We start from the raw sequence: 22885 nt of genomic DNA, 5'->3' as shown, positions 1-22885 counted from the left end.
TTGGACTCTCATTCTGACGGCACCCATTCACTGCAGAGGATCCATTGATGAGCAAGTGATGATAAAATGTATTATGAGGTGGCAATTTCGTATGAATTTGTACTTTGCAATTTGTACAGAAACGGAAGCATGAAGCCCAAGAATAAATCTGACTATCAATGGGGCATAATCAGGTAGTACATGAACACACAAATGAACTTGACAAATAATTCCTATTCACCTCCTATTCCTTCTATTCACCAAAAAGTAAAATAGTTACTATGAAAGTGTGTTGCATTGATGTATCACTTGACTTTTTAATGTATAGTGAGTAGTACAATTACCCAGACAATAAAAGTGGATTATGTCTAAAATAACCAAATAATAATCAAATTTTATATTTTAATACAAATGTTTCCAAAGGTTTCACTCCCGATATTACAACTGTTCCAAAAGCTTAATTAAGCTTAAAAATATATAATTAAGCTTTAAAATATATATATTTTTTAATTTAAGGCAGCATTATGAATAAACTTTATTTCATTAAATACTGAGCAGTATCAACAAAATGAGTTACCCAATATTTGTGTGTGCTCTTTATTTTTATGCTCGTTAGAGTATTAAATTTTACTCACTTATGAGGTTGTATCACAGTTAGGATGCTTCCTCAGAAGTTAATTATTAAACATCCAGTTTTTATTAATTGCATTGTATTAACTGAGAAACTACATGGAACGGCTGTACTTTTGAATGTACTCCAAGACTGTTTAAGCAAGATTTCTGCATAAAACATGATTGACAATCATTAAAAAAAACTTAAAACACCTGTAATATATGTAAATTCATAACATTTTAACCTAAACTCAAAATGATTAAATACCAGAGTAACAAGAAAGGTTTAAAAGCACTGCACTAGTAAATACTACAGTATGACTGTCACTCTACCACATATTTCCTACTAAACAGCGCCATCTAGTGAATGTGCATGTTGTAGCCAGCGTAGTGCAGTTCTGTTCCATCTGTTCCTTTGATCTCAAACAATACTGAGGTCACAAGAGTTTACAAAAAGCTGGAAGATGATGACTAAAAAGAAGCTTTTAGCACAACCATTCTGGTTCGATACTACACTGGAAACATTTCTGATGCCAAACAGCAATGCAACATATGCATGATATGAGAATTAGTTGATGGGTTAATTTCAAGTTTACTTTCTGTCCTCTATTTTGCCTTGTAACAGTGAAAGAGAAAATACTGCAAAGTAGTTTGCTTTCCCCTGGAATATGCAGTGCAGTGATGGTATCTTTGGGAGCTCACAGCTTCCGTGTGCCATCCTTGGGCAGAGTGGAAGATGTGGAGTAATTTTTCAAGTCCGACTGGTAAGCAGGGTTGTCGTAGGGGTGCACATGCCCCTTTAGGTCGTGGGTGTCATAGCGGGGGATACGGATTGAGCTCGTGGCTGAGATTTGCTTACTGTCTTTCTTCTTGGTACAGCTGGATGGACAAGATTCAGTCATATGTTAGAAAAAATAATTACATTTGGAACCCTTTTCTATTCTAACATGACAGTGCCTCTGTGTATAAGGCAAGGTTCAAAAAGAAATGATTGATTCAGTCAGTGTGGAAGAACTTGACTGGTCTGCATAAAGCAAAGTCCTGATCCCAGCTGAACACCTCTGGTGTGACTTTAAATGCAGACCTTGAGCCAAAAACTCATCACCAAACACCAATGACTTGTATATGGGTACAGTCATTTTAGACACTTTCAAAATTATTGCAACAGAGATGGAAATACAGTTTTTAAATACGTGAATTATTCTTCCATCTTTGTTGCCACAGTTTTGTTAGTGCCTTCTGTTCTAAAGAAGGGGTGTCCCAATACTTGTCAATATAGTGTATGTACAAGTCATTGGTGTTTGGTGATTAGTTTACAGCTCAAGGTCTGCTTTTAAAGTCACACCAGAGGTGTTCAGCTGGGATCAGGACTTTGCTTTATGAAGACCAGTCAAGTTCTTCCACACTGACTGAATCAATCATGTCTTTTTGAACCTTGCCTTATACACAGAGGCACTGTCATGTTAGAATAGAAAAGGGATCTGTCCAAACTGTTGCAATAAAATTAGAAGCACACAATTCTCTAGAATATCATTATATGCTTAAACATTAAGATTTGTACTCATGGAAATTACTAAAGTAGTCAAATCTGTTCATTAGAAGGGTGTATATGTACACAAGTGTGATTTAAGTGTAATTTACTCACCAAGTTACGCATAACATAATGAGGAAAAGAAGTAAAAGCAGACCCGCAGCCACACATAGGATGGTAGTAATGACAACCATGGCACCTGATCTCGCACTCAGACCATCACAAATGTTGTGAAGGGGCAGTACTGTATGAATAGATTATTAAGATATCTATTAACTCCAACAGCTATTAGCATGACTCCAATATTATTTAGCAATGATTCAAAGGATTTTATATGAATTCTTACATTTGGTAAGAGTAATGTTGTCTGACCAGTCTGACGAATTAACAAGAATCCCATTAGCATTGATTAGAAGATACTTGAAACTGTAAGGGAAAAATAGTTTCAATACATTAGAAGCAAACTCAAATCTAGTGTTTAAGAAGCTACTTTGAAACTGCAGTTAAGACACCCTTTTGACAATGTAAAGTCATTTTAAAAAATCTTTTAAAATATAAAACTAGCCAATGATTCAGATAACAATCTCCTAAGGACACCATTAGAGAAGAATATCAGCATTTGAATGGTATTATATTTTTGTGTAGAATCTTGTAAATAAATAAATAATGTAAGTCTGCATATTAGATGTGGAGATTTTCAGTAACTCTTTCTGTAGGTTACATTGATACACCAGTAGGTGGTGACAAGTGTTTGTTTTCATGAGTGAATCATTGTATTTACAGTGAGTGAATCATTTAATTTTATGAGTGAATCACTGAATCACAGTGAAACCACTGAATCATTCACTCAACCAATTGGTTCAAATGTAGCCAATTCAGGAATTAATAGAACTGCTGTGTGTTGCTCTGAAATGTGCAAAAGTTGACTCTGATTGCGATTTCAACTATTTATTGAAGAGAAAAAAACAATATTGCAACAAAAAGGTCAATATTGCGTCTAAATCAAATTAATTTCTTGTTAATTTAGCTGTTGTATAAAAGAAATCTTACATTTGCAGTTGTGCAGTTTTGTTGTGGACATGAATATCATCACAGATGTGCTGATATTTAGCAATGTTCATATGATATACAGTATCTACAGAGTACACCCGTCACATTTTTGTAAATATTTTATTATACCTTTTCATGTGACAACACTGAAGAAATGACACTTTGCTACAATGTAAAGTAGTGAGTGTACAGCTTGTATAACAGTGTAAATTTGCTGTCCCCTCAAAATAACTCAACACACAGCCATTAATGTCTAAACCGCTGGCCACAAAAGTGAGTACACCCCTAAGTAAAAATGTCCAAATTGGGCCCAAAGTGTCAATATTTTGTGTGGCAACCATTATTTTCCAGCACTGCCTTAACCCTCTTGGGCATGGAGCTCACCAGAGCTTCACAGGTTGTCACTGGAGTCCTCTTCCACGCCTCCATGATGACATCACGGAGCTGGTGGATGTTAGAGACCTTGCGCTCCTCCACCTTCCATTTGAGGATGCCCCACAGATGCTCAATAGGGTTTAGGTCTGGAGGCATGCTTGCCCAGTCCATCACCTTTACCCTCAGCTTCTTTAGCAAGGCAGTGGTCGTCTTGGAGGTGTGTTTGGGGTCGTTATCATGTTGGAATACTGCCCTGCAGCCCAGTCTCTGTTTCAGTATGTCACAGTACATGTTGGCATTCATGGTTCAATGAACTGTAGCTCCCCAGTGCCGGCAGCGCTCATGCAGCCCCAGACCATGACACTCCCACCACCATGCTTGACTGTAGGCAAGACACACTTTGTACTCCTCACCTGGTTGCAGCCACACACGCTTGACATAATCTGAACCAAATAAGTTTATCTTGATCTCATCAGACCACAGGACATGGTTCCAGTAATCCAGGTCCTTAGTCTGCTTGTCTTCAACAAACTGTTTGCGGGCTTTCTTGTGCATCATCTTTAGAAGAGGCTTCCTTCTGGGACGACCAATGCAGACGAATTTGATGCAGAGTGCAGCGTATGGTCTGAGCACTGACAGGCTGACACCCCACCCCTTCAACCTCTGCAGCAATACTGGCAGCACTCATACGTCTATTTCCCAAACACAACCTCTGGATATGACGCTGAGCACGTGCACTCAACTTCTTTGGTCGACCATGGCGAGGCCTGTTCTGAGTGGAACCTGTCCTGTTAAACCGCTGTATGGTCTTGGCCACCGTGCTGCAGCTCAGTTTCAGGGTCTTGGCAAACTTCTTATAGCCTACGCCATCTTTATGTAAAGCAACAATTCTTTTTTTTCAGATCCTCAGAGAGTTCTTTGCCATGAGGTGCCATGTTGAACTTCCAGTGACCAGTATGAGAGAGTGAGAGTCACAACACCAAATTTAACACACCTGCTCCCCAAAAATGGCTAATTGGGCCCAATTTGGACATTTTCACTTAGGGGTGTACTCACTTTTGTGGCCAGCGGTTTAGACATTAATGGCTGTGTGTTGAGTTATTTTGAGGGGGCAGAAAATTTACACTGTTATACAAGCTGTACACAGTGTCATTTCTTCAGTGTTGTCACATGAAAAGATATAATAAAATATTTACAAAAATGTGAGGGGTGTACTCAATTCTGTGAGATACTGTAGCTCAAATAATTTGGTGATCAATATATTAACATGTTTGCAAAAATGATTTGGAATTCTAAAGGCGTGGTCAGTTTTGCATGAGGGCAAAATATTTCTAAAGTCTTAGATATTTGTCTTGCAAATTCACATAATGTTAGCCGACAGAAAACTGTTTGGTTTGAAAGTGATTTCTGTGTTAGCGTTAAAGGGATAGTCCAACCAAAAATGTAATCAAAAATTGTCAATAATTACTCACCCTCATGTTGTTCCAAACCTGTAAAAGCTTCGTTCATCTTCAGAACGCAAATTAAGATATTTTTGATGAAATCAGAGAGCTTTCTGACCCTGCATAGACAGCAATGGAACTGACACGTTCAAGGCCCAGAAAGGTAGTAAGGATATCGTTAAAATAAAATGTGACATCAGTGGTTCAACCGTAACATTTTGCAAAACAAAACAAAAAAAAATGACGTGCAGCGAAGACTGACGCGGAAGAGAAGAAATTGTTAATTAAGGTCATTATTTTTGTTTTCTTTGCACACAAGAACTACTCTCATAGCTTCATAAAATTAAGGTTGAACCACTGTTGTCACATGGACTATTTTACCAATGTCCTTACTACCTTTCTAGGCCTTGAACGTGTCAGTTGCGTTGCTGTCTATGCAGGGACAGAATGCTCTTGGATTTTATTTTTGCTTGCAAACTTTCACTGACATTTCGCTAATGGGGGTGGACTTTTTAGGCAATTGTTTATTGTGGTTTGTCATCACTATGCACTGTAGTTCATCTAAATGTAGCTTCTAATGACCACATGACATCAAAATGAGAGTTCTGTTTGCTTTTGTAATCTTAAAAAGGCATTTCAGAGTGCACAAATGTCCTATGGGTTTTTAGAATGGCAGATTTGGAACTTTGTCTGAAATAATTTCTTCCATTCACATTGCACAATACATTAAAAGGTCCTACCAAACGATGGATCCATCAGGTAATACTCCATTACAGTTGACGCCGGTACAAATCCCATCAGCGCCAACTACAAAGTAGGGATCATTGGGGTACTGATCACAGGGGAAGTCTGACAGAAGTCCAACTCTGGTCAAAAAGAAGTTCTTTGATGATGGGCTGAATGCTGCTGGGTAGGGTGACAAGCCAAGGATGTTGGTAGATGAGCTGCTTACTAGAGCATCAAAGTTGCCATTTGCTAAAAGTGAAAGAGGATTGATAATGCAAACAGAAGGGAGAATTTGCATTAGATATTTTTTAGCCTCTTATGCTCAATACGGCTGCATTTATTTGATTAAGTACAGAAAACAGCAATATTGTGAAATATTATTACAATTTCTGAAGAAGTTTTACCTGAGCACAGCCCAGCCACCAGCCATATCTCACAGCCAAGGCACGGCTGATTAAATACACAATATGGCTGCTTCAGTATCACTGTATTACTGGTGACCCTGGCTGGGAAAGCATTAGATATAAGCTCAGGATGGATCTGACCTGTAGACAGAGAAAAAGACTTTAAAGAGCCTTTTTTTTTTTTTTTAGTGACCTCATTGTTCCAACTTGATTCCCATTCAAGTCAGTCACAGAACAATAGCAGGTTCAGTCTGATTCAAATGCACCTGTCCTAGGGGGAAAAAAAGGATTGTGTAACACCTACCAACCCTAAATGCTGTAACTGCCATGAAACAGAACATACAGTCTCAGTCGTGCCTACTGTGTGTGTTTCCCTCGAGTCTCAACATAGATTCTGTGTTGTATGAACTAGTATGAACATGACATACGAAAGGCGTCATTGTATCAGTATTCATCTCTGTAGTAGGTCATTTAAAAAAATGTGTGCTGAGTGTGACATCCTATGACATACTACTAATTAATGACTCGGTGAGCTATTTCACCTATTTATAACAAATATAGTACACAGGATGAAATATTAGCTTAAAAAATGACCCCATTCAAAAGTTTAAATAAGTGTGATTTGTAATGAGGTGTCGTTATACCTGGAGGATTTTTATGATCCCTCTTACTTTGTGTAAATTATTAACATATTCTGCATATTCCGTATATATGTATGTATATATGTATGTATATATATATATATATATATATATATATATATATATATATATATATACTTTTTTTGTAACATTTGAATTTTTAATTTAGTGCAATATTTTGTCATTGCGACATTTTAGTGTAATTTTCACTAGCAACTGCAATTGGATTTATATTGTATTCCTTAGTTCAGTTATCCCACCGGTCACTATTGTGACCATCAACATGTTTACTCATTCTATGACCACAATCAACAAATCTGAATATATATGAATTAATATATTAATACTAGACACCTTAAAGATAATCTGTACCAAACATCTTTGTCATATCTTTATATTGACATACTTTATTAGCCTTTTGTTTTGGAGCTTTGATGCAGTTATCTTCTCAAGTTGCAAACAGGGCGTAAACTACTCTGGTCATGTCACAATTTGCACTAATCATGTGAAACTGCACATATTTAATTGAGACCCTTTATTTTTTCCATATTTGCAGGAAGTGCACTAAAACATCAGTCAGTAAGGTTTTTAGAGCTTTATAAATGAAAACCTTTTTTTTACGGTCACACACACATATACATATATATATATATATATATATATATACATATACATATATATATACACATATACATATATATATATATATATATACATATAGAAAATTTACATAATGAATGGACATGCTAGACATTAGCATCAGTGGGCCATTAGTACAATTCTTCAGTAACATTTCATGAATGATCTTACTCATTTGTTCATAATAGTTGCCAGGGTATTTTTGCTGAATGGAAGGAAGATTATTATTATCTTATTATTTTGTTATTCTACAACATGATGAAAATTTAATTAGACATTTGTGTGCACTTTACTCTTGTTTTTAATGAGCTATTACCTAAGAAAGCCTGTCTCCATTTAAACTGAAGGATAAGACAAACAATGTAATTAAAGTATAACCCAAGTGCATTTGTGATATAACGCAGAAACCAGATCTCTATAGTAACCCCCATCTAAAAAGAGCAAACATTGATAATTAAGGCTAAAATGCACTTACCTTCTCCGGTCCACATCCAGATAGACATCAGTGGCATCAAACGGATCACTGTGTTTGTCTTCATCTTGTAACAAGGATGCAGATAGATTCTTATTAATAAAATTGGGAGTGGAAGTCAAGCTGGCTGGTGTCTATGCTCAGCAATATGCCTGGCAGATACTAATCAACTCCTATAAAAAGAAGCTGAAGGGAGGGTGGAGCGTTTTTCATGAGGGTGTGTGACTGTGAATCCCAGGTAGAAACTGGGAGGTGCTTTGGACATAAAAAAAAAAGTGCTTTGAAATTGCAAAGACTAACTGTTGCTATTAAATAAAGCAAACGTCTGTTTGAATGACTAATGTTAAAGTCAACAAACCCTCCACATACTGGTGACTTAATTCCCACCAAACAGGCACATGACGCAAGTAGACATGACATCAAAAAAAGAGGTGTGGAGTTTATTCATACAATATATCAGTAAAACTCGATTCCTAGTGTCTTGAGGGCGAAGTGTTACATAGAAATTAATAATGTAATATGCATCAAAATGTTTTTACGTCCTTACATTGTTTTCTAGGACAAACTAGGCTATATGTTTTGCAGCTCCAGCAACTGTCTGAAGTTTTTGTAATCAAATAATCAAACATGTGTTGGTAAAACCGGCTTAACCAGACCTGCTTGGACATGAAGTAAATGAACTGTTGTTTATAGCTATAAGTCACTGACATTTTCTCTGTAACGTTCTCTCTCTGTGTAAGCATGTAAAACTCAAAATTCATATTATTTGCAAAGACTGGACGGGTGAGTTGAAATAATGTTGTAGTAGTAAAACAACAATATCCAGAATCCCATTGTGGTGAATCAGACTATGAACTAGAGCTATTAACAGTATTTGCCAAGTGGTAATACAGGGTGGAGTGAATTATGCTGGATTTTTTTTTCTTTCTCGCGTGCTTCAAAGGAATGTGGTACACATGACAACAGGGTCCGTTAGTGACTAACGAACAATTAAACCACTAGCTCTCTCAGTAATTCGTTTTTTAAATGCAGAGATTATTTTGCATTTAGGCGATTTTTGCCAATTAGAGATATTTGTCAAAATCCTCAAATGAACCATTGTGTATTTATTATTGACATTTTTAATGGTTCTGTGCATACATTTTTTCCCCCAAAAACTATTATATCTATTATGTGTCTCCATTAATATGAGGCCAGAAAAATGGTGTGCATGATTAATGATTAAAAAGAGAAACATTTTAGGTTCAGGTTAAAAAAAACTACATGTTCTCAGACATTTAGATACAAAACCATATGGCTTTTTTGTGAAACTGATCAAAATGAAGCTTATGATTCGAACAATAACATATCTGCCATTGGCCGATATTTGTTCTTAAGCATTAACTCACTTTAACTGTTAATTAATTCTTCAATTTAATCGTTACATTACACACAGACTTCATTTTATATTTGCATTTCAAGTACTGTATCCTGATTTTAGATAGTTTAGATATTTGTATTGAAAGACAAAACTACAATAAAGAGGGTTTTTTTCAATGCGTGTAATGCCATTAATTTAAGAATTTTAAAAACCGTTGTGCTCTCATTTAAGACCTTTTTTGGCCTTAAATTGGGAAAGGGTGAATTAAGACTTTAAGACTTGGGAAAAAGGAAGTGCAATTGTGATTACTGTAATATAGAAAATAACTTTTCTACTTTAACTTTTTAAATATAATTTATTCACAGAAGCAGTTAAAGGACAGCGAGAATAATGTTCCATGAAGCACTGAAAAGCCAAAATTATTCCCTTTGTTGTTTATTTAAAAAAAAAATTACATATTTACAACAGAATAAAAGTCTATCCTGGTCACACTATTTTATCATAAGCACTCCGATGAAAGAAAAACATTCAGCTTTTCCAATGTCCACCTCAAATGTTGAATATCTGATTCGAGCACAAAAGATGAATGTTCTTCTGAAAGTATTTTTAAGCACATCTCAGTAAATGAGGTGTTTCTGGTATCGTACGGTAGTATATGCTGGATACTTCCATCCTTTCATTCGGTCACCTCTTCCCCATGATGAAGCTGGGCGCTTCTGCATCATCTTCTTGCTCTTCTGCTTCAGAAGCAGAGGATGATGACTTCTCCTCGGAGCCTGCTGACACAAACATTATTACTCACTGCTTCGATGAATGCTGAAATTCAAGAACTGCAGTTACTATAATGATGATTATGATGACTTGTGCTGCCATCCATAAATAGCACTTTTAAATATAGCGCTCATAATAAACATTCACCCTCACGGATGTTTTTGTGTTTTATTTTACAACATTGAATCACAGAGGATTTATTTAGCTTTTTTGACACAACAGAGAAAATGAATACAAATCAGTCAGCTTGATAGAATATTTGTTTACTTAAGTGTTCAAACACTCATGTTTAGTAGATGTCTTCCAGTTGGCGTTCAAGGAACAATGGCGTGGATTTCTAAGATCATTTCATTATCTCGTACCTTCTTTCTGGCTCTCCATCTTGGCTTTCTTGGCCATCAGCTTCTTTTGTTTCAACTTTTCCCTAAATGACACAAAATAAACTTCTAAATTAGTTTTCTAATGATTCTAAAGTATCTAAAACAGACATAAGACCGCATTTTGCAAACCTCTTCTTTCTGCGTTTGGCTGTTCTTTCCTCAGCAGCCTTTTGGTTTTCTTTCACCTTCTCAATATAGTCTTCATCCAGCGTTTGCTACAAGAGTAAAAGAAACTATTTGTGAACCAATACCAACTGTACTACATTTAGATTTTTTTTGGCGAGGGACCACCATCAACCCAGGCTAAGTTGAAGACCCGGAACATACTCTATGCATATAGTGTTGGCAAAAGTTATTTTTAATAAATTTATACTGAAACAAGTGTATTATTATTTAGTTTTTTTAATTTTCAAGTTTTAAATTATTCAGCAATAATATTTCAAATAGATTAAACTTTCCATTCATCAAAGAATCTAGAAAAAAATGCATCACCGTATCCACAAAAAATATTAAGCAGCTAAAATTTCTTAGCATTAATAATAATAGTAAATGTTTCCTGAGCACCAAATCAGCATATTAGAATGACTTCTAAAAGATCTGAAGACTATTAATGGTTTTATCAAATTTGACAGCAAGTTAAAATAGAAAATAGTCATTTATATTGCAATAATTTTTCAATATAAAAATAAAATCAAATAATGCAGCCTTGCTGAGTGTAAGAAGCTTCTTTAAAAATTTAGCAAAAATATAACTTTTGAACGTGTTAATCACAATTTCAATCACATTTCACTTGAATGAATCTGACTTTCCAACAGTACATCTAAGAAAGAGCTTGGTGTGACAAATGTATAGGAGTTGATTTTTGACCTAAGTGTATTTTTCCAAAGGAAACGCAATAGTGAGGAACAACGCTTCACACACCGGAATACTACATTTAAATTCAATTAAATTCAGCTTGATTCACATGATTGTCACAGCAACAGTAAAACATCTGTCGTGTGCGCCTGTGAGCCGAGCAGATCCATCGCTGCTCACACCCAAATTCTGTTATTTAAGCTGCTACAAATAACAGGTGGATCCGCATTCCACTGAAGCACCTGGAATTTTTTCTGTTCAGTGGCAGTAATTTAAAGTTGAAAAAATCTCAGGCAGGACTGGGAAAGAAAGAAAAAACTCTGCATATCACTAATAAGCATTACACAGGCTTTTCATACCCATCATTCATTCATATACTGTTTTGCAACAATGCTGAGGACCTTATATTTTCACCTTTTCTTAGTGAACTAGTAACTTCCATAAATGGTAAAGCAGCTCGCATTTGATAATCATATGCTTTAGGGGGGAAAAAATTACCTTTTCAGAAATTCGTTCCAGGAAGTCTTGTCTCTGATACTCCCGACGGCGCAGATGTCTATACACATGGAATTCACCGCTGCCTGCTCCAGCACTGGAACCTGCGGAAATTCAACAAAGAAATATAACAAATTAATCCTGGCATATTATTTGCGAGGGCAAAAATAAATTCTAAAATGTTAGAATCAATTTTAATTTATTCCTGCAATCAGCTGAAAGTGAATGATGTTACCACACATGATTACTTGACATTTTATTTAATACAAATTTATGACCAACCACTGGAAACACAAATTTGGAATTTTGAAAGCACACCTGTTTAATGCACTGTATTAAGTTCATGTGTTTCTTATGTGTTACGGGTGTCCTCAGAGCAGAAACAAATGAATAAAACAGCAAAGGATACATTTTAAATTTAAGAGCATTCTTGAGGCTTATTTACTTGATTAAAGTTTTTTTGTTTTGTTTTTTAAGAGCTATTTGAAAAAAAAAAAAAAAAAAAAAAAAAAAAAAATGGTTGAGTTACTCCATTTGGTCTGATGACAGGGGTGTAGAATTTAGTACGGACAAGGATTTTTTTGATCCACATGAGGAAAACAGCGTATAAATTATCTAAGTGATGTTTTTTGAAAATTTTAAAATGCTAAACGTTTTCTGTGATGGGTAGGGTTCGTGTAGACTTTTTATACAAGTTGTACAGTATAAAAAATGTGTGTGTGTGTACACTGTGATGGGCACTTACAGTGAAAGATCATGACAACAGGCTATTTCATATGTACTTGCTATTTAAAAAGATGTATAAATCTGACAAATCATGTTTCTATTTAAGTCTAGTGTTTTGCACAAGTTTCTGTAAGGGTTGTGTTTAGGGGTGGGGCTTGGTCTAGGTCATATCAAATATGAATTATGAACTTAATAAAAAAAAAGTGGAAGTCTGCAATGCTTACTAATATAGTGAAACAAACGTGTTTGTCAATTAGGCAATGGCAGGATGGCAGCTAAAAAAAGAAAGGTAGACATTAGGAGCTACTTTAAAACAAATACAAGTAAGTAATTTAACATTTTCTCAATTGCTAAAGTGTAGAGTCATCAACAATTGTAAAAAATTATAATTAGCCATAAATGTTTTCTCTCGCTGTTAATTCCGTCAATGTGTTGTTTTGCCAGCTGAGCTGACCGAAACCGTCCTGCTAGGTAGTAGCTCAGGAAGAGAGGCAGGTGGAGAGGCAGGGTCACAGGTGAGGTCAAGCTATGACATAATGTTGACATGTTAGTATAGTGAGATTCATTATTGAGACAATTGTTAGGCAGATGATCTGCTATATAGTTCTTCAATGTGAGTTTGAAATGAGTGCTTTGATTAGGCAGCCACAAGTTGTCTCATTTATATGTATGCATTGTTTCATTTTATCAGGTGACCGAAACCATCCTGCTAGGTAGTAGCTCAGGAAGAGAGGCAGGTGGAGAGGCAGGGTCACAGGTGAGGCCTAGGCTGGTAACAATGTAATCATAAGAGTGAATGTAGATATTTGTTTTGTATTACAGTGAGATTGCACTGGTATATTTAGAGGTTTATTAATCACTCATCATACATGGTTTTAATAATATGGGCATAAAGTGGTTACTAGCCTTATCATAGTGTAGATGTATTTTTCATATGCGGTAGTTGATACAGAGTGGTTAATTGTGTACTGTGGTGTATTTTTAAGGATGCTGATCCATCTGTAGACAGCAATAGACAGAGTAGCTGTGAAAGTGACGACATCAAAGAACAGAGTGACAACAATGAAGAACAGTGTAGAACTGGAGATATTCTGGACTTTGACATCAAGCCAAACCAACCTCACCCCAAGAACATTGCAGTTCAAAAGCTGTCAAATAGGGTCCTCCATTTTCAGGAGAATTGGTACAAGCAGTATCCATGGCTTCACTATAGCCCCACTGTGAAGGGAATTCTCTGTTTTTACTGTGTGAAAACATACACAAGAAATAAAAATACACTGTCCAAAAAAGCAGACCCTGCGTTTGCCTCAAAGGGATTTAGTAACTGGAAGAATGCTCTTTGCTCTTTGAACGCCACCTGAATAGCAAATTGCACCATCATGCAGTCACAGTTAGTGCTCAAGAAGCAAACCCAGTAGATTCACAACTCTCAAGTGCCTGGGCAAAGCAACAAGATAATGCTAGGCACTGCCTGAAAAATATTGGAAGTTCAGTACAGTACCTGGCTAGGCAGGGTCTGGCACTGCGAGGCCATGAGACACAAGATGGGAATCTATTTCAGCTTTTGAAATTTAAAGCCAAAAATTATGCTAGTCTCTCTAGTTGGCTATCCCGTTGTCATGACTATACCTCTCCTCCAGTGCAAAATGAGATTTTGCAATTGTTAGGAAATTGTATTGTCAGAAGTATTGCAGTCTCTACCAGTTTTGCAGTACTCACTCATTATAGATGGCACTCAAGATGTCTCAGGAGTAGAGCAAGAATCTATCTGTTTTAGATATGTGGACCATGACCTGATACCACAAGAGGTTTTTGTTGGGTTTATATGAAGTTCCAGGGACAACTGGAGTGGAAATTGCTAGGATGGCTGCGGATGTCCTCTTGAGGCTAAATATTCCTATGAGTTGTCTAAGGGGTCAGACTTATGATGGTGCAGCCAGTATGTCAGGAAGACAATCAGGAGCACAAGCAGAACTTAAAAGACAGCAGCCATTGGCTTTGCATGTGCATTGTGGGTCACACTGTCTTGTCTTACTGCTTGCATAGCCAGTCCCGTGATACATGATGCCTTTCAGTGGGTCCATGAGCCATTAAGCCACCAGTCTGGGAAATTTAAGGCCTTATTTTCAGCAGTAGCAGCAGGTTCAGAAAGACAGTCGATATCACTCAGACCACTGTGCCCAACCAGGTGGACAGTCCGAGGAAAAGCTATCAGAGCAGTGCTGTCTCCGTATGAGCGTGTTTTATCTAGCTTGGAGGAGATGGCATCAAATGGATCTAACACAGGTGTGAGGGCAAATGGACTACGAGAGAGATTTGAAAAGGGGAAAACTGTGCTTGGACTTTTTTTGGCGTTAGAAGTGATTGATGTGTTAGAGTGTCTGAACAAGTCCCTGAAAAAACGGACAGAAACAATTGCAGGAATGAGAAGGTCAATAGACTGTGTCAGATCTACTCTAAAAGTCAAAAGAAATGAGGACAGCTTTCAGGAGGTTTTTCAGAAAGCAGTGGCAATGGTTGACTCCCTTGGGATTGAGTCTATTCAGATTCCTCACCAAAGACAGCCACCAAAACGTTACGCTGGTGGGGCGAGCCAGCACACTCCCAAATCAGCTGAGGAGCATTATAGAACAGAGTTCTATAAAATGATTGTGTTGATGCTCAGCTTCAGGACAGGTTCTTCAACCAACCAGATCTAGATGTATTGCAGAAGCTAGAGGAAATTATACTGACTGGAAAAGTAAATGACATTGTTGATCACTATCCAGAACTGAATAGAGATAATCTAAAAGTCCAATTAGCCATGTTTCAGACTAAAAATACTTTCAAATCAAGTACTGAAGTGGCTAATATTATGAGAGGAATGGCTATTGAAGTGAGAGGCTTGTTTGATCAAGTTGAAAGACCTCTTGTCAGGCTGCTTTTAGTCATCCCAGTCTCATCAGCTGAGGCTGAAAGAAGTTTCAGTGCTCTTAGGAGACTGAAAACATGGCTCAGATCAACAATGGCACAAGTGAGACTTAACAGTATTGCTGTGTGCCATATCCACCAGGACAAACTGGACAAAGTTGATGTCAAACAAATATGCCAACAGTTCATTTCTGTTAATGACAGACGTAGACATGACAGTAGACACAAAGTTAAGTGAAGTCTCTGTCAAACTGCCTCCTTGTCATTATTTGTTACCTGTAACATTACAGAATTAATTATTGCATTACACTATAAGCGGAGTAAAGTTAATAAGTCTGTCAAACTGCCTCCTTGTCATTATGTTATACCTGTAACATTACAGAATTCATTAACATATTCAATGTTCAATTAACATAGGTCAATGTAGACTAAAAACCTTAATACATTATCCTATTAATTTCCTGAATCCGCAGCTTCCGGGGATGTCCCCACCAATCTCAAAATCAAACCTACGCCTCTGTCTGATGAATAAATATTTTTCCTAAGAACAAAAACAAACCGATAAATTTCCTTTTGGAAAAGTCATATTGAATAAATTAAAACACTGATTATTTAGAACTAGGTAGCAATTCATATTAGCTTTATCTCTAAATCTGAGACCGTAAACAAACACAAACCCATCACATCCCGCACAAACTCCGGCGGAGCGCGTGGATTCCACTCCTTTGGTTTCTCTGGAATGGCCGCAGGTTTATCCTTTAAAAGGAAAATATAAAACTCAGTATTATATGCAATGCTTCTGCAACAGTTAAGTAGCATCATTAGCATGAGTTAAAACCGCTAACGTTAGCTTGCGTAAACTCACGGGGTTTCGCATCAATCTCTCCAACTTTAAACGCTGCTCCTCTGCTGGAGTTTTGGCGATAATTAAAGGCTGGGACTCTTTTTTAGGAGCTTTTCCTGATCGCTCATCTTTCTTATCCACCGCCATGATTCCTCCAGAGTCTTCTTCGACTCGAGCCAGGGTTGAGTTCTTCTTCTGTTCATTAATAGCAGTGCACAGATCTCAGAGCGCATACTGTCACCTACTGGACCGATGTGGATCTACATTGTTTCTGGATCAACCCAAGTAGAGGTAACTGCAGGCTGGAGCAATGGGCGTGCCGTAAGGTCGGAAAGGAATGGGGCGTGCCGTGGGGCGTGCCGTAAGGTCTTTACAATTGGACGCATAAAAGCATCCTGATCCGCACAAAAGCGAGCCATAAACTTAATCACTATTGGCCAACAAATAATTATACAAGACCAAATACATTTCTTTCACTGTAAAAATAGCAATAATGATATTGAGAATACATTCAAAAGTACGTTACCTTAGAAACCTTCTGTATGGCGCGGATTACATGACGTCATCACCACCGCGACTTTTTTAGGATCATTAAAAAACATTCATACTGTTTGTGATAAATGCACTTTTTGTAACACAACATTTGAAGATATTGAACATTTATTTTTGTTTTGCCCTTTTTCTATTTCTTTTTGGACTGACTTTAAAATAGATATGACAAACAAATGTGTCTTAATTTAGAACCTCGTGACATTTTACTTTGTTTCCAAAACCCATATTTTTCTGAAAAACAAAATTACATAATTAAATTATTTTGGCAAAGTTTTATATTCATAAGACAAAAATAACTCAAAAGAAACCCTCCTATATTACCTTTTATAACACTGATCTCACAGTATACTTTGAAACCATTTCAAACATGAGATCACAAAAGTTTCTGAAAATATCTATAACTCTTGATATGAACTTTTATTTTTGTATTTATTTGCATTATGTTCATTTTATACTTCAGTTGTTATTGTTATTCTCTGGTTTACACATTTTGAGCTGTATTTACAATGTATTCATCTTGTTTTTTTATTGCATTATACTTGAAATGTCTGTACATGAACTAAATAATAAAATAAAATCATTAAAAACTAATTATTTTAAAGATAAAAATGTCTCCTGACACTATTAAAGTCATACTAGTTTTGTACTTTCATTTTAAGTACATACAAACTAAAAGTAAATGTTATTTTTATAATAATGGTACAGCAAATGTTGCTGTATAAAGGCATACATATATGTTTGATCAAACACTTATGATTACTTAACACAATTATAAAATGAAGTAAAAACGAACACCATTTTATCCAAAAAACATTTATTTTGTTGTCATCTTTACAATTAATTTTTTGAAACGTCAATTGAATTTGTCATCAAAGCCATCAAACTCTTTGTCTGAATAGAACGCAGTGAAGACCCCCTTCTTTCCACTGCCGCAATATCCAGTGGTGTTTTTGTAGAGGAATCCACAGGCATCACACCTGGTGAGCTTAAACTCCACCCTATATTCCTCCCTCACATCCGGATTGACTGACTTCCAGTCAACGATACCTACAAGATAAAAGAAAAAATATATTTTTAATGCAAAAAATGAATTTAAGATATTAGCTTAACTTGTTAATTTCATAAAGTAATACTTATACATACTGTCCAGCCAGGCAAAGTGAGCTTTTTTAAGAAAACCTGGATGGTGGACTGTTTCATTAAACTTTTTGCACACTAGTGACAGAGTGTGAACGGCTTTGTCTCCTTCTTCATAAACAACATCAAGAAGAATGTGACTGAGGATTTATATTAAATATTTTTAAGTTATATTTCAACCTGTTTAACATGCCAGTTTTGACTTCACATGGGCCTTCAACCTCAGCATCTTTCCTGTCCCTTTTCCAATCTGAGAGAGAGAGAAAAATTACAAAATGCTAAAATGTCATTACTTTAAATTTATATTAGAATTAGAATTTACCCTGAGTCTTCAAGTAGCAGAACACACCACTATTTCTTTATTCTTGACATGTTAGTCTTGAAAAAAAAAAAATACTACAATGTTTAAAATTATGTTTTTATACTGGCTTGCAAAACAAATTTGTTGAACAACGATCTGAAGACTCACCTCTGAAAAGTGAAAAGCCACCCCCAGAGAAATGTACAGGCCATACTGAAATTCAAAGGCTACTTGTTTAGGCCTTTTTTTTTATTTGGTTTCTAAATTAAACTGATGTTACTGTCCAAACTCACCATGATCAAAGACTCCAAAATTATTGGAGAAATGCTGCATTGGAATCTCCTGGATTAGGTTTGCAAGCAAATCAAGAAATGGAAAAAAGTAAGCAAGCAGTGGATGCAGTGAAAGTGCTTGCTTTTTCTGCATTCCAAGTGGCAGTCAAAGATGATCAAATCTATAAGAATAATAAACAAACAAAAAAAACATTTCAAATAGGAAAATTCATATATAAAGCAAAACATGTTTGACATAAGTTTCCAATTATGATATGTAACATCACCGTTCACATTATTATCTATAACCTTAAGTTATCTGTAAGGTAACAGGCATGCATATCACAACTGAACTTATACTTACGTTCATGACGAACCGCGCGAAGTCTGTGGCTTTGCAAATGACTATGTATCTTGTGTATTTCAGGTCTAAAAACTCTGATTGCACAAAACGGACATCGATATAAATTGCCGACTCTGAAGTCTTCAATGCAAACGCAGTCATTGCTTCGTCTCACTGTAATATGTGTCTGTCAATAAAAATTAAATAATTACCAAAGCTGAAAGATCTAACGCAAAGAAAACAACAAATTATGATATGGTATACATGCATTACCTCCGCCATCATCTTTCAGTCTAAAGGATTTTTTTTAGCAAAATAGCAAAAGGAAAGGACGTATGGTTACTACTGATTGGCCATCGCAGTAGCCGGGAGGAAACTCCTTTCACCAATGAGAAACCTTTCGACACGCCCCTTACCTTTCGACACGCCCATTACTCCAAGCTGCAGCTACCCCTGTCTCGATCAACCGGTATAATATTTACCATGTGACATTTATAATGATGACCAATGTTTTCTCAGTTGCACTTAAATTTCAGAATAGCTCCCACAACTCTGAAAAAAAAAAAGCACTGGGCTTCAGTGTTCACACAAAATAACATTTTCCTGTATTTTCTGAAATCCTGCAAACCTCACAATTCATGGGATGCACTGAGAATAAAAGATTTAAACTTTGTTTTCCCTAAATCTTAATATGGCTAATATGATTTCTTCATATCATATCATATCATATAGCACAGCCCAAAAATGCTATTACTGTGACACTTTTTTGTTATAGAGTGACCAGACGTCAACATACATATGAAAATGTAAAGGTACACTAAAGATTAAAGTATTGTATAAAGTATAAAGTATTGTAAAGTGCAGGCACTGTGCACCGGTGCAGACTGCCCCACCTCACTGTCTATTGCTGTCATGTGATCTTACCATTTTCACCATTGTGACAGCTCAAACCGTTGCATGTAGCTGGTAAGAGTCTGTCAACGACACAGAAGAACATGTTCAGAAATACAGTGAATCTGCTCTTTAAGACAAGTTAATACATTTAGACTGGACTTACTTTATATTGCTGTCAGATTTACTTTACCACATCATGGCAGATCAAACTGTGGAGTCAGGCAAAGAAAGAAGCAGAAAAGAACATGTTCAGAAACGCAGTGATTTTATGGAATTAAAAAATCACGTTGCAGTTGAATGCAAGTTAATACAGGTTTTTTGTTGTCTTACCATATTCACCACTGTGGCACAGCAAACCATGGCATGCAGGCAGAAAGAGTAATGCAAATGAAAGAAAAGAGAAGGACACGTTCAGAAATACAGTAATTTTCCAGAATGTAAGATTTATGCTGCATTTTAATTCAAGCTAATACAGTTTGTTGATGGATTCATGTACAAAACATTCAGATGAACTTTTTCATCATTATACAGTACCATTATCTCAGATCAAACAGAGGCGTGTATGAGTCATGCAAATAAATAAGCAGAAGAATATGTTCAGAAATACAGTGTTTAAGTTACAAGTTTATGCTGGAATTTAGCATCAGTTAATACAGTTTTTCCATGTATTCATATAAAACTTAGAGATTTGACTTATCTTTTAGTGCTGTCATATGACATTTTTTCATCATTTTGTCATTGTGACGGCTCAAACCATGACATGCAGACAGAAAGAGAAACAATGAAGTGAATTTCCAGAATGAAAGGTTCATGCTGGAATTAACACTGTTTTAATGTATTATATTTAAAAAAATTGAATATCATGAAAAAGGTAAATATTTTTTTGTCACTCATTTCAGAAAGTGAAACCCATATATTATATAGATTCATTACACATAAAGTGAAATATTTCAAGCCCTTATTTCTTGAAATTTTGATGATTATGGCTTACAGATAATAAAAACCCAAAATTCAGTGTCTCAGAAAATTTGAATATTACATAAGATCAATAAAAAAAGGATATTTTAAACAGAAATGTCAGGCTTCTGAATAGTATGTTAATTTCTATGCACTCAATACTTGGTTGGGCCTCCTTTTGCATGAATTACTGCATCAATGCGGCGTGGCATGGAGGCAATCAGCCTGTGGCACTGTTCAGGTGTAATGGAAGCCCAGGTTGCTTTGATAGCGGCCTTCAGGTCATCTGCATTGTTGGGTCTGGTGTCTCTCATCTTCCTCTTGACAATACCCCATAGATTCTGTATGGGGTTCAGGTCAGGCGAGTTTGCTGGCCAATCAAGCACAGTAACACCATGGTCATTGAACCAGCTTTTGGTACCTTTGGCAGTGTGGGCAGGTGCCAAGTCCTGCTGGAAAATGAAATCAGCATCTCCATAAAGCTTGTCAGCAGCAGGAAGCATGAAGTGCTCTAAAATCTCCTGGTAGATGGCTGCGTTGACTGTGGACTTCAGAAAACACAGTGGACCAACACCAGCAGATGACATGGCACCCCAAATCATCACTGACTGTGGAAACTTTACACTGGACTTCAAGCAACATGGATTCTGTGCCTCTCCACTCTTCCTCCAGACTCTGGGACCTTGATTTCCAAATGAAATGAAAAGAGGACTTTGGACCACTGAGCAACAGTCCAGTTCTTTTTCTCCACAGCCCAGGTAAGACGCTTCTGGTGTTGTCTCTGTTTCAGAAGTGGCTTGGTAGCCCTTTTCCTGAAGATGTCTGAGCGTGGTGACTCTTGATACACTGACTCCAGCTTCAGTCCACTCCTTGTGAAGCTCTCCCAAGAGTTTGAATCGGCTTTGCTTGACAGTATTCTCAAGCTTGCAGTCATCCCTGTTGCTTGTGCACCTTTTCCTACCCAAATTCTTCCTTCCAGTCAACTTTGCATTTAATATGCTTTGATACAGCACTCTGTAAACAGCCACAGCTTTCAGTAATGACCCTCTGTGACTTACCCTCTTTGTGGAGGGCGTCAATGTTCGTCTTCTGGATCATTGCCAAGTCAGCAATCTTCTCTATTATTGTGGCTTCAAAGAACAAGAGATACCCGGAATTTATACTGTAGAGATGGTCATTAATTGAAACTCAAATGTAAATATTCTAATATTTTGAGATACTGATTTTTTACTTTCATGAGCTGTAAGCTCTAATCATCAAAATTAAAACAAAATAACTTTTGAAATGTTTTACTTTACATGTAATGAATTTAAAATATATGAAAGTTTCACTTTTTGAAATAAGTTACAAGAAAAAATGAACTTTTTCACGATATAAAATTTGTTTTTTTAGATGTACCTGTATGCTAGACCAGGGATAGGCAATGTCGGCCCTGGAGTGCCTCTGTCCTGTAGAGTTTAGCTCCAACCCAAATCAAACACACCTGAACAAGCTAATCAAGGTCTTCAGAGTTACTAGGGCTACAGGCAGGTGAGGGTTTTTTTCAGGGTTGGAGCTAAACTGCCCCTGTGCTAGACATTAATATTTCTTTGTAATTTCAAACTTAGCTAACATTTTATTACTGCCTTTCTTTAAACTAATGGTAGTGACATGAAGATGGAAAGAAACAAAGTGGTTAAGATAGCCTATTCATTTCAGAAATATATATATATATATATATATATATATATATATTTGTGGAACTGACTTTGAACAAGTCAATAATTTTCACTCTAGTAAATTTATCGCAGAGAAGGTGCAGTTCATCCAGGGATGTCTTTCTTATTATAGACATCACCTCACCCTTCCTCAACAGGACACAGGAGTTTCCTGCATATATAGGCAGGGTAAGGTCATCAGCATTTTCATTGCTTGCCAGCTGCCACCCTTATTTGTTCAGAGCCCACAGAATAACACTTCCACCAAGTCTTTTTTGCTCTCCTAAAGTCCATACATAAAAACAAATATTTCATATATCAGGTCCTTCCTCAAATGCTGCTGTGTTAAACTGACACATGCAGAGCCTTAATAACCACCCACTGAAACCAATCAAGGAGGAACAACAGGAATGTTGTCTCTGGCCCTGCATGTGATAATGGGGGTCTATGGTATAAAAGTAATAACCTATTTTATTTAGATGCATTAGGATACATATCCCATACAGATCCTTAAACCACC

The 22885-nt window shown here is 36.4% G+C and overlaps 2 protein-coding genes and 1 long non-coding RNA gene across 6 annotated transcripts; all 3 read right to left on the bottom strand.

Moving 5' to 3' along the window:
• Nucleotides 1-268: 268 nt before the first annotated feature.
• On the bottom strand, nt 269-8048 carry LOC306869646 (uncharacterized protein). Its single transcript, XM_079416492.1, has 6 exons — nt 7875-8048; nt 6120-6260; nt 5730-5964; nt 2469-2548; nt 2237-2366; nt 269-1470 (listed from the first exon to the last, which is right to left on the bottom strand). The coding sequence occupies exons 1-6, from the start codon at nt 7936-7938 to the stop codon at nt 1290-1292; spliced, it is 831 nt and encodes a 276-aa protein (XP_079272618.1). The 5' UTR covers nt 7939-8048; the 3' UTR covers nt 269-1289.
• A 750-nt stretch (nt 8049-8798) lies between these two features.
• Nucleotides 8799-16740, bottom strand: LOC306869647 (PRKR-interacting protein 1 homolog). The gene is made up of 6 exons (XM_079416493.1): nt 16234-16740; nt 16046-16124; nt 11736-11836; nt 10512-10597; nt 10365-10426; nt 8799-10007 (listed from the first exon to the last, which is right to left on the bottom strand). Exons 1-6 carry the CDS (start codon nt 16357-16359, stop codon nt 9916-9918), a joined length of 546 nt encoding a protein of 181 aa, XP_079272619.1. The 5' UTR covers nt 16360-16740; the 3' UTR covers nt 8799-9915.
• An 825-nt stretch (nt 16741-17565) lies between these two features.
• Nucleotides 17566-19117, bottom strand: LOC306869734. 4 transcript variants are annotated; one of them, XR_013784193.1, is made up of 7 exons: nt 19091-19117; nt 18839-19004; nt 18496-18656; nt 18371-18415; nt 18224-18279; nt 18082-18151; nt 17566-17811 (listed from the first exon to the last, which is right to left on the bottom strand). It is a non-coding gene; the product is annotated as an uncharacterized lncRNA (long non-coding RNA). The 4 variants fall into 4 exon arrangements; XR_013784194.1 differs by having other exon boundaries at nt 17908-18151; nt 19091-19112; XR_013784196.1 differs by lacking the exon at nt 18224-18279 and having other exon boundaries at nt 17567-17811; nt 19091-19112.
• Between the last annotated feature and the right edge of the window lie 3768 nt (nt 19118-22885).

This window comes from Barbus barbus (assembly GCF_936440315.1).
Source record: "Barbus barbus genome assembly, chromosome: 5".
Taxonomy (NCBI): domain Eukaryota; kingdom Metazoa; phylum Chordata; class Actinopteri; order Cypriniformes; family Cyprinidae; genus Barbus; species Barbus barbus.
Note: the sequence above shows the minus strand (reverse complement) of the source record. Positions and strands in the feature narration are given on the sequence as shown.

Bases quoted from the DNA above. Each gene is read 5' to 3' on its own strand.
- LOC306869646 (XM_079416492.1), bottom strand. From the start codon at position 7,938: ATGAAGACAAACACAGTGATCCGTTTGATGCCACTGATGTCTATCTGG. The intron at 6,261-7,874 runs GTAAGTGCATTT...CTCTGTCTACAG, and splicing joins CTGGATGTGGACCGGAGAAG to GTCAGATCCATCCTGAGCTT. The intron at 5,965-6,119 runs GTAAAACTTCTT...TTTCACTTTTAG, and splicing joins GGTGGCTGGGCTGTGCTCAG to CAAATGGCAACTTTGATGCT.
- LOC306869647 (XM_079416493.1), bottom strand. From the start codon at position 16,359: ATGGCGGTGGATAAGAAAGATGAGCGATCAGGAAAAGCTCCTAAAAAA. The intron at 10,427-10,511 runs GTTTGCAAAATG...TGTGTCATTTAG, and splicing joins GCCAAACGCAGAAAGAAGAG to GGAAAAGTTGAAACAAAAGA. The intron at 10,008-10,364 runs GTACGAGATAAT...TTGTGTCAGCAG, and splicing joins GATGGAGAGCCAGAAAGAAG to GCTCCGAGGAGAAGTCATCA.